The 12,529-nt window shown below is 35.5% G+C and overlaps 1 protein-coding gene across 4 annotated transcripts in view; it reads right to left on the reverse strand.

Moving 5' to 3' along the window:
* Positions 1 to 12,529, reverse strand: part of AGFG1 (ArfGAP with FG repeats 1) — a 62,579-nt gene that overhangs the window by 25,422 nt on the left and 24,628 nt on the right. For all 4 annotated transcript variants that reach the window (XM_045560194.1, XM_045560197.1, XM_045560195.1 and 1 more), the window contains exon 3: positions 199 to 314. In XM_045560194.1, the coding sequence (XP_045416150.1) occupies positions 199 to 314 (116 nt within the window). The remainder of the gene's footprint in view (positions 1 to 198; positions 315 to 12,529) is intronic.

Here is a 12,529-nt window from a genome sequence, read left to right on the forward strand (position 1 = left end):
GAAAAAAGATAAAGTAGGAAGTAATGTTTTTGGTAACCAAATCCAATAAAAAGCCAAAGGATAATGCATGGCTACCTACCTATCTACCTATTTAGTTCCTTCCTTCCTATCTTCTGTCCTTCATTGTGTCAGACTAACCTTACCTATAATTAATGTGATTTGGGGAGGCTTTACTCTAAATACAAACTATTCACTCACCATCTTTTCTTTTCATATTTTTCTTGTAGAAACTCTTTCACTTTTTGTGGATCCCTGAAGTCTGGAATTGCTGAAGATCTATCATCAAATAATCCTAGCCAAATCTGTTTACAGACCTTGGAAAAGAATTAAAAAAGAAAGTGTTAAATTCAGTATCTTCACTTAATGAAATTTTAAGGAAAAATTATTTCTCCAGAAAACTACCTACTTAGTAATTTTAATGATATTGCTTTGAATGAGGATATTTATTACAATCAGAAATGAAGGGACTAAATTTATTTTAATATCTTGTAGAATACAGTAAAATTTGAGCAACGGAATCATAAGGAAAAATACTTCATAGGGAAATGAATAGTGAAATGGGATTGAGAGGACCTGAGTTTTTCTGTGGTCTCTGCATGATCATAAATTATAAACCATTAGAAGTCATGTAACCTGTATGAACCTCAGTTGCCTTACCAATAAAAGAGAAACTGAACCTCTGTTTTATGGGTAAGGGCAATTTTACAGGCCCTTTAACAAGTTAAAAAAAAAAAATCAAAAAGACAGAAGTAGTAGAATCATAAACAATTTCTAGTAAAATATAACAATAATAAATACAAATACAAGGCAGATACAACTCTAGCTTTATAGTCTCCTATGCTTTTTCTGTCCAATAACTTAAAAAATGAGAATCTGAGATTTTTCTAACCTTTTAGAAAAATCAGAAGAGAAATAAAGTGATGCACACCTGAAATAGGACACAAAGCACAAAATAAAGAAAAAATACTAATAAAGTGACTTCATCAAAATTAAAACTGTTTGCTCTACCAAAAAAAAAGAGAGAAAAAAAAAATAGAAAGGAAGCCACCAATGGATAAGAAGTACTTGCAAAATGTATAAGAACTTGAAATAATTTGAATCCAGAATACATAAAGAAATCCTACAACTCAATCATCAAGAAGACAGACAATCCAATACTTTTTTAAAGAGGTGGCAAAACATTTGAACAGATACTTCACCAAAGAAGATATAAGCAGCCCACCAACTTTAGTTGTATTTTCATGTAGAAAATACAAATTAAAACGACACTGAGACCTCACAACATAGACACCCACATATTTTTAGAAAAGCTAAAAATAAAGACTGACCACACCATGTACTGGTGACAATATGGAGCAACTGGAACTGGAGAATGTAAATGGTACAACTACTTTGGAAAGGAGGCAGTTTCTTAAAAGTTAAACATACACCTAGCATATAACCCAACCATTCTACTTCTAGGTATTTACTCAAGAAAAACTAAAGTGCTTTTCCACACTCAGATTGTACACAAATATTTGTAGCAGCTTTACTGACAATTACCCCAAACTGGAAATAACTCAAATGTCCATAAATAGAAGAATGGATAAACAAATAGCGAAATATTCAAAGTAAGGTACTATTCTGCAATTAAAAGGAAATATTGCTACAAGAAACAACATGAATAAACCCCAAGATCATTATGCTGAGAGAAGTCAGCCTCCCCCAAAAGTATACACTGTATAATTCCATTCATTTTAAACTTAACTTATCTACAGCAATAAAAAGTGGATCAGTGGATTCATTACAAAGGGGCACAAAGAAACTCTTGGGGATAATGAAAATGTATGTTATCTTGTTACTGTGGTGGTGATTTCATGGTGTATACAAGTCAAAACTTACCAAATTGTGCACTTTAAATATGCACAAGTTACTGTAGTCAAGTATTCTTCAGTAAAATTATCAAAAACAAGGACACAAGTTTCCAAAATTATATTATTTTAAAGAATAACCAATTATGACACTGTGAAAAGAACATAGTACCTGGTTTCAAAAAGCCCAGCAAATATTTAAGAAATCAGAGAAGGAAAAGCATCCTTCTCAATCTTACCTGCTCACTACTGAACTGGGTAAGGGAGATATAAGAGGAAAGACAGGAAATCTGCACAAGAGGAAGGACAGAAAAACATGTTCCAAAACATTTCTTTTGGTTCCCTTCTACTCCAAGCTCAGTGCAGATAAAGTCATAAGGCAGAAACAATTGACACATGTAAGGCCTAGCGTAAGCCACAATCCCATTATAAAAATATTTTTGTGGCAAAGCCTGACCAGTACAGACATTCAGGAATAGTAATACAACTTACTGCCAGAAATACTATGAATCTTGAAGAGGCCCAGCTTGTCCAATAAATATTTAGGCACTTAGAAACAACTACATGGGACTCTCCTTAAGCAAAAACCTAACTAACAATTCTTCCAAAATGTAATTTTTAAACATTCTGTGGCTTTACAATTACATTCATAAAGAGAGGACTGGAAGTTTCTAATTTTTCTATTTTAAAATTTCTCAAGTGAGAAAACGAGACATGGTTGTGATCTGCCCAAAGCCATAGACCTATTAACTGTAAATGATCAAATTAGTTAAGGACACTTTATAACATTTAGTCTCTGCATTTCAAAGCCCCTACTAACTACCATTATAAAACTTTTAAAACTGAAAATAAATGAATAAATAACAAGCATACAAATAAATAAATAAAATGAAGGAGACAGGCTGACTGCAAACAGATCACAGAGCTGCCATCTTGGCATTCATAATGGTAATACATAGCAAAGACAGAGGGCCTGATGGTAAACTTTATAGATATTTGATTCACACAAAATTCTGTACTAACTACTGTGGTTCTGGTTCCTGCTCTCTGACAGGTCAAACTGGTAGAGAAAGTCATTAAAAATAGCTGGTTGGGGCCACTACAAATTCATGCTTTCTCACTGTTGAAGTTTCTCAATGTTATTAATCAGCTCTGATTTCCTACTACATTTGTTACCCCACAGCAGATATTTCCTGTGTTGCTCTAAATCCTATATATTCCTGACACTTTTGGCAGTTGAATTCTTTCTCAAGTGGCTATCAAAATGTGATTCCCCAATTCCCTGGACCAGCAGCATCACTGTTACCTAAGAACTTGTCAGGAATGCAAATTTTCAGGAGCTATCCAAGACCTATGAATTCAGTACCTCTAGGTGATACCCAGCACTCTGTGTTTTACCAAGCCCTCCAGGTTATTCTGAAGTAGGCTAAAGTCTGAAAACCAATGCTTTAGTAAAATCTAGGCCAACGAACTTTCTACCTATAATTTTATTTATCTCTCCTTGTCTCTGTACCAGAACATCAGATATAGATAGAAAGGTAGATAGATTCAGACTATATATAGTTTTTGGCATTTCCCAAATTTAGCCAGTGAACCTGTTATTAGGCAAGATTCATTTAACAGAGCCAGCATTCCAGTGACACAGCTGGGAAAACGTCAGTGTCTATCTCCTTATGAACTACTCACATTTTAGTCCCTGAAAAGTTGTTGCTCCCAACATTCTACTAAAATTGCTCTCTTTCAGGCTTGTACATTTGCAAATAGGAAGGAGAGTATAAAGTCTCTTTTCTAGCTTTTTTGTTTTTTAGTAAAATAATAAACACCATCAACTTAAAAGGGAAAGTTTTTCAAGGTTTGAAAAGAGTGAATCAACTAAGGCTGCACATAGCACTGAAGACTTGTGGCCATGAATAGTTTTACAGTGAAACTAGTCAGAAGAGTAGCTTTTTCTCTGGTCTCATCTGGCTGTTTAGGTACAAAGTAGACAGAATGTTGGCTTTAATCAGGTAGAATACATCAGGAATTGTATAATAACACACCATGTATCTAAGCTAGGTTAATAAAAATGCAGACATGATGAGGGTGATGGACAACACAGAGGTTTAACAAAATGAAGGAATGGAGGTCAGTGAAATGGAGGCCCTGATGACTGTCCCAAAATTGTTGGAGTTGGGTATTAGAGAGAATAAGCTGGGAAGAGAGATCAGTGGCGGTCACAGAATTGGATGCCTGAAACTGAAATCTAAGAGAAGATATAGTTATCAATAAATAAAAAGTCCAAAATGGTATGAAGGATCACTGGAGAGAAGAGATCAAGGAATTCAAGAGGCCACGTGGATTATTTATGTGGATATTGGGACTGCCAAAATGGTGAACATTCCTGGGAAAAAGATAGTATTTAAGGTGCTAATATCTATAATGAATGAGGGGGACTGATTGGTACCACTGCAACAAAAAAAACACAAGAGGTGATAAAATCTATTGACATGAGGAGCATGGGGATGGGGGACTAAAAACAGCACTGACGAGCAAGAACACCACCTAGAAAAGCCATCATTTGCAAGGGCTGAACACATAATGGAATTAGTTGTGAGGATCTCTTTGAGAGGAGGTAGATAATCAGGTCTAAGTATGGAATGAGGTGGTGGTTGTGGTAGTTAATGAGCCTGGACTAAGGAATCAGACTGCCTAAGTTAGAATTTCAACTCTGTTAGCAGTCTGACTTGAGCAAATTCATTTTTCTTCATCTGTAAACTACAAATAAATAATAAAACCTACCACAGGGAGGTTGAGTGGGTTTAATGAATTAATATATGTTTTACACTGAGAAGAGATATACATAGTGATTTCAAATAGTAATAGCTATATTACTTTTGGGCCTGGTCCCTTAAGTGGTTTGCAGTGATGAGTTATGGAGAGATGAGATAAGCAAAGACTGGGAAGGGAGGTCTCACCAGAACACAGGAAACAGTGGGTTTCTATTGCAGACACAGAACACAGGAAATAGTGCGTTTCTGCTGCAAACAGAATGAAAGCAGTCTTGACAGAACACTCTCCCCCTCCTCTTGTAGCACTCTGTACCTCTTGCAGGAAACTCATTTCAATCCACCTTGTATTAGAACCATTGAGCATGTGTCTCATTTACTTCTGGATTCCCCATAATGCTTAAGGCAAAGGGTTGTGCCATATTAAGTGTTCAATAAACAGATCAGTAATACTCAAAACCAGATCTCAAGGAGGAATTAAAAATAAAATCACACCAGCCAACAGAATAAATTCATGAAATTATCAGAGTAATTTTTTCCTTATTCTAGTGCTAATATACTTTAGAATTATAATAATAGCCACTGACAGAATCTAAAATATTTTTAAGCCTATTTTATCAGTCAGGGTTGCCATAAGGAAACAGATGGCACACTCAATTTGGGTAATTTGAAGAAAGTTTAATAAGGAGACTATTACAAAGCATAGGTAGGCTGTAATGAAACCACAAGTGAGAATGTAGTATCCCAGGGTTACTAACAGTAGGGGCCTACTACTGCCCAGGCAGTAAAGGCACAAAGAAAGAAAAAGGTCAGCAAAACCTTAAAACAAAGAGGGCTGCCTGATAGGAGCTGCAAATTTCCAATGAAAGGATGCAGCCAGGCTGTAGAAATCCCACAGGAAGAAGCCAAGAAAGTAAATATCCTAAACCTCTCTCCTTTACTTGGATCTATTGATAAGATTCCCTATCGAGCTGAACCCAACCAGGAGCCAGGGGACAAAGGAGCCCAACTGTGTACCTGGACAGACCAGCTGCCTAGAGCCAGAGCATGGTAAAGACTAGAGCTACAAGGACAGTTGGAAGCTATGCAGCACAGTACCCAAATCACAATAATACTATATACAGGGCAAGCAATTTAATAAACTCAATTATGAATACCAAAAATAGGAAACTTCATACTCATTCCCAAATACTCATATAAAAAAAGGAAAGGCAAGAAACAGTGTTACATAAGGCTTGAGAAAGAATAGATGATGGCAGAGATCACATATTATAGCTTTGTGATCCTTTCAGTGACAGCAAAATAGACAGTAGGAAGGAGCTTAGGAAACTTCATGCCAAAATATGACTCTTTGGTATAAAGAGTATTTTGAATTAAAGGCCCTTAGGGGGCTTTCTATCTGCATAAACCAGACAGACCCACCAAAAGAACAATGGTCTTCCCTTCCCTTTCCTCTTATCTCACTATATTGCAGGAGAAAAGATCAAGAAAGTAACCAGAACTGGTCCAAATCATTTTAAATATAATATCTGTCTCTCAAGGTTAATTTGCAATGAGAATCATTTACAAGTCAATCTGCTTACCACATCCATTCATCCTCCCTAGCATACATTTATTGCCCCTAAACAGAATTATCTATATTCCTCATCTCCCCCTCCCCTCTAAAAGGAAGTTATAAAAATATCTGGATCCCATTGGGATATTAGGTAATAACTCTGTGATTCTCCCCATGAGCACAGTAAATAAACATCTTTTCTTATTAATCTGCCTTAATTGTGAGTTGAACTTTCGGGGGAAAGGGGAAGTTTTCTCTTCACCCCCGCCATAGTCACCTTTATTCAGACTAAACTTTATTTTCATAAAAAGAATAAACAATGTGAAATGATTCTGCTTGCAACCCCTAAGTAGAAAGACATAGAATAAGGAAAGTACAGATGCTCTGGAATTAGAGAATCTTTTTTCATTAAGCCAATCAATAGACATCCAACCAGATTTCAGACATTTTTTTGTCCTTTCTCTCCTTAGTAGAGATGGAGGATTACAGTCTCCTTCCATATGTAAGATATAATCACAGCATTTAATAATACTCCCCATAAAGCACAAGAACAAATAATTGGAGAGTTAAAAATTAAAAATCTCATGAATAAGTAATTAATACCCACTTTTGAAAGCAGAAAAACTGAACAGATTAACATACAGAAAATGGTTATCATGAACCTATACAAAATTCTATCATCAACATATTATTTTACCCTAAAATGAAGAAACAAGGGAGAAAAAGTCCACAATCAAAAACTATCTCAAATATATAACATGACTCAAGTTAAATACTGGAAAAACAGGTACATTATCACCATTTCCTATACCTATCCAGCCTACATCAGCATGACCAGATGATTTCTCAGTGATGGTATATCTCAAAAATACATAAATTGAATGATACTTGCGGAAACTAAAACAAGAGAAACTGATAAATCCTCATTTATATATCTTCTTAGGAACTACATAGCATATTCCATCTTAACATTTGGTTTTATAAAATGTGCTCAAAAGAATTAGAACATAAACAATTTAGTTACTAAAAACAGGCAAACAAGTCACAGTGCAGATCACTGAGACATAAGTGCCTTTGTGAACCAGCCACATAAATGGACAGGTAAGAGAATATCAGATTTGTGAGATATTAAATCCAACTTATTTATTTTATCCTAAGTTTGTTTTTTATTTACTTTAAGAATAACTACCTTATAATGGCTTCCTTAAAAATCACATTCTTCATCATGGCCTACTAGGCCCAACAGAATCTGACCCTTGATTTAACTCTCCAAACTAATCTTATATCATCACCCTTTCCAGCCACACTGGCCTTAGAACATCTTCCCTGAGCATGCAACCCAAAGGGGCAATAACCGCCACACCAAATCCCAGCTATATAGTCTCACATTATTTACTTTCATACCCTTTATCTCACAATTTTCAAATTAATTTTCATGAAGCAGGAAACTCCGCTCTGATTCAACACTATTTGTATGCTCAATACCTGACACATAGTAGGCACTTAATATGTGGTACATGAGTGAAAGAAACTTCCTTAATAGCCCTGAAATGTATGCACAGTAGAAATTACCTTTTTTCTTTTGTTCTATAATTTACATGCTGACTGAGAACATTTAGCTTCCCAACTTATTTATGCAGAAATAACAGTATCACTGATGCAAATTCTCACACCATGTATAGGCCAAGGATCAGCAAACTGGGCTAAATCTGGGCCAGTCTGTGTAGATAAAGTTTTCTTGGAACACAGCCATGCCAACTTGCTTACCTATTATCTAGGACTGCTTTCGGCTACATCAGCATTGAATCATTGCAACAAAGACCTCATGGCCCCCGAAAAGCCTAAAATATTTACTATCTAAATCCTTCAAGGAACAAGTTTGCCAACCCCTAACAATTTAAATAGGATAATAAAAACCTGTTTTAGAGGCAGGTATTACAATATGCACAAGGAATAATGGAATATGCCAGAAATGGGCATAAAATGAAGGAAGCCTTTTCGTGAAGGAAGAACTTCCCAAGAGCATGGACTATCTAAGAGCTAATTTAACATACCAATTCACTTGAGAATATAGGAAAAAAAGTACCAGAGTAAGGTTTGATGAAAGATTAATAGGTATTTAACACTTATTTTGTAAATAACTATTCAGTACAGAGAAAAAGAGAAAAAATAAATTTGGAAAGGGATTAGGAAAGCTCACAAATGAAATTAAAAGAAAGAAGCAAATATTTAGAACACTAGAAAGAAATGAAATGCAATGGAAATTGTTAGTTAGAAAACTTACTTCAAGTATCTGTGTGTTGTAAAGGAGACCAATAACTCTAACTCAGACCTAATGTGAAGACTTAGTAGAAGGCAGTATACACAACTCACAGCACATCTCCACAACTTACTACACTTAACAACTCACAGACTTTATCCGATGGAATTGTGTTCCAGATGGGTTACAAAGAACCCAAACCCAACTATACTAGCTCAGATGAAACAGGTCTGTAGAAAGCACACACCAACACTCCACGAAAACAAAACAAAAACCTCATGGGAACCAGGAATGCAAACAGGAAGCCATCTGGGACCAAGGCAGTCTGACTGCCTGTCTCTGAAGACCCCTCTAAACTAACCCCTCCACCAACACCAACAGTTTATCATTTTTGCTTCTCATATGATGTCTAGTCCCTGCTCTTGCTTATTATCTCAGAACAACTTTTTTGTTGTTCACCTGTTAGCCTGCACATGGCCCACTACATACTACCTTTTCAGTTCAATGACTCATCATTTGAATACAGCCTCTGTGAACCTTAACTCAATTTCTTGAGAGAGAGGGGATCCGTGTGTGTGTGTGTGTGTGTGTGTGTGTGTGTGTGTGTGTGTGTGTGTGTGTGTGTGTGTGTGTGTCGTGTTTTGCAGTTTTCCCAGGGCAGGAAGATTTCCCCCTTTCTTCTTTCAGCAAGAAGCATGAGCATATGCTATTTATGTGCTTTGTAAATTACAAAGAACTTTATGAATTTAAGATTTATTATTAGTGAAGTCACAGGAGTTTCAAGAAAGATTATCATCTGCCCTACTTTCTCAAACTGAGATGATGTAATTTACAGGGTAAAACAACTAACTGCTGCCTTTTAATTCTGTTATATCTTTCACAAGTCTCCAGGTTTTACCTAGTTAAGTTTATCAGTCTTTACTTTGTGATCTCTTCCATTGCTTTTAGTTTATAAAGTCCTCCTGCAGGCATATGTTAAATGCAGATGTTGGCTATATTTTCTATTAAATGTTTATGGTAATCACTTCATTACGTTTCTTTATTATCCTCCCCAAATGTATGCATCCTTAAACACAATTTAGTTTTGCTTATTTTTTTAATTATGAAATTTATTTTACAGAAAAGCTGCAAGTATAGTAAAAAGAAGTCTCACACACCCCTTACCCAGGATCTCCAATGTTAACATTTGCTTTACTATTCTCTTTAGATAAAATTTTTTCCAAATCATTTTACATTGGAGACATGATGAACCTTTTATTCCTAAATGTATATTTCCTAAATAAAGGACATTCTTTTATATTATCTTAGCACAATTATCAAAATCAAGAAATTAACATTTTACAATATCATCTAGTCCACAGATTAGCCAATTATCTTAATAATGGCCTTCATAGCAAAAGGAAGAGGTTTTCTTCTTCCAGAATCCATAACTGACTTGTCTCCTCAGTCTCTTTCAATCTGGAACAATTCCTTAGTCTTTCTGTCTTTTATGGCTATGGCATCTTTGAAGAGTACAGGTCAGCTATCTGGTGGCTATGTTCCCTAATTTGGGTTTCTTCACTATTAAATTCATGTTTGCATTTTGGAAAGGAAAACCACATAACTGATGTCAAGTGCTGTTATATCCTTCACAGTGCATCAGGAGGCACATGATGTCAACTGGTGCCAGTACTAGTGACATTATCTTTGATTACTTAGTTAAAATGTACCTGCCAGATCTCTCCATTGTAAAGTCACTATTTTTCCCCCTTGGATTAATAAGTATTGAGAAACAAAAACCTTTTATTGGAGGAATGCAAGCCCCTTTAAATTATCAGGTCCAGAAGGGCATTTAAAGTATAACAGCACTCGTGTCTCACTCTCCCTTGAGCTAAATAATTACCTCTTGAAGCCACTTGCTATGAGGGCTCTAGACTAACCAATGCCAAGTAGCCATATAATGTCATACACCCTATATAATTCAACAGTGTATAGCCAATCACTAACCAATGTTCTTTGTGTAAACCAATGAGAATTCCTGACAAACAACTTCTGTAATAGCTCCCCTCTTCTGATTTGTCCTTTTTGTCTTTAAAAACTTGAGCTTCCCTTTTGTTCTTCAGAGCACTCCCTAAGACAACTGGGAAGTGTGTCCCAGGCTATGGTCCTCAACCTTTGCACTTGAATAAACTCTCTTTATACTACATTCTGTTCTTTTTGATTATTTTATATCGACAGTATCTTGCAGGGAGATATTTGAGACTATTTTCTACATGTTTATGGCTTCCTTTATGACTTCCTATTTACTCATTGTTTTACAAATTATTCCCAGCTAGTTTTATTTGTTGTTCATTGGATGAACTTTAGAATTATTTCCCAAAAAGAAAAAAAAGTTCCAACAATGTTTTCATTCCAACTGTTCTAAATTTAATTTGTGAAGCCTCTTAAAGCAAAGCATTCCCAAAGACGGTATAAACCTGACAAGCAAACTTGCCAAGAGGGAAAAATTAACCAAAGCCCCCAACACACACATACACAAAAAGTACATTTTTTACATTTTCCAGAATATACCTAGAAAAAACAAGTAGCTGAGCAAGGGAGTAGAATGGGCAAGCTTGTTTGGTTGTATTTCCTTGACTATTCCTTAAATTGATAGCTTTTTAGGTATGTCATCCATCCAGTGTACCACCTCTAACACAAACACTACTCATCTATTATTTAGTTCAATCTAGGACTCAACGATAGTGATCCATTTGCAATGACATTCTATTGTCTGGTTGTCCTGGTGACTGGAGGCAGTTGACTGAGGTTTGGAATGTAGTCATTGACCAAGGAATGGAGAGAGACTAGCCCAAACGTGAAACAAGCCTCTGAAGTAAACCTAACCTGTACCGTATTCTACATAAAGCAGGAGGTAGAAAAGAAACATTTAGTTTTCTTTGAATATTTGTGAATATATGGGTGGGTCACAGGTCAATAACAGAAAAAAGAATACTCAGGCAAAGCTCTTCTAAGTAAAACTAAGATTTGCAGAAGAGGTAAGCTTTAAGTAGGTTTCAAAAACAGATTATCCAATGAGGGGATAATTTGAGCATCAGTATGAATACCTAAAACTGACTGAAACACATCAAATAAATAAGTCCATAGTGATATTTTCTTTAAAGGAAAAAAAAAATCTAATTGGTTACTATTGAAAACATTATGGAAATATTTTGAAAAGTTAAATATTGACGATTCTGATTTTTGTTTATATGTACTGGATCTGCTGATACATTTAAGTAGTAGCTTTAATGTACTTTAAAAAGAGTAACAATAAAACGATTACATCTTAATGTAAATAACTTTTATTTATGAAAATAGTTATATTTCCTAAACAAAAGAATTAGTGAAGAGTAGCACTGTTTTAATTTTTGCAGATTTCATTAATGCCTCGTTAAATAGAAGACAGATGATTTCTCATTGCTTCTGTTACATAGCTTCTGGAAATCTCCACTGTACAACCATGAAAATAGGAGTAAAAACAGCAAATTGAGTCTTACTATTATTAAAAAATGTTTTTCCTTACAGTACCTCTCAAAAGGTCTCAAAGATCCCCAGAGGTCCCAGTCTGCACTTGGAAAACCACTAAGTTATAATACCACCACTTTACAATCCCTAATTAATGGATGTAGTCATTGAGCATCAGCAGCTAACATAACCTCTCCCCTGAAAACATAAAGTGTCTCTTGAGAAAAGAACACACCATACAATCTATGAACAGTGGATCTTTCCCCCATCCCCAAATTAAGCCTAAATCTTAAGAAGCTATTTTATCCAATTACCAGTTTATAGGCAACTGAGAGGACAGAAGAACATTGACACTACATGGATGGAATTCCTAAAATCCAGACAGTGAGAAACTACCGAACAAATGACTGGATCAGGAGAAGGGGAGGGGGAGAATGAGAATGAATGGCTGGAAGGGAAGCGTATAGAATAAAAATGACTTAAAGGTTGAGCAGAGTAGGTTCCTTCCAATAATGGTAGAAAGGCTCATATTAAAATCCAAATCTCCAGCAGGTAATAACTATGATCTCCGGACAAAACATCAAAGATACTAGACAGCAACCACAAACAAACT

This window comes from Lemur catta, chromosome 8 (genome assembly GCF_020740605.2).
Source record: "Lemur catta isolate mLemCat1 chromosome 8, mLemCat1.pri, whole genome shotgun sequence".
Taxonomy (NCBI): domain Eukaryota; kingdom Metazoa; phylum Chordata; class Mammalia; order Primates; family Lemuridae; genus Lemur; species Lemur catta.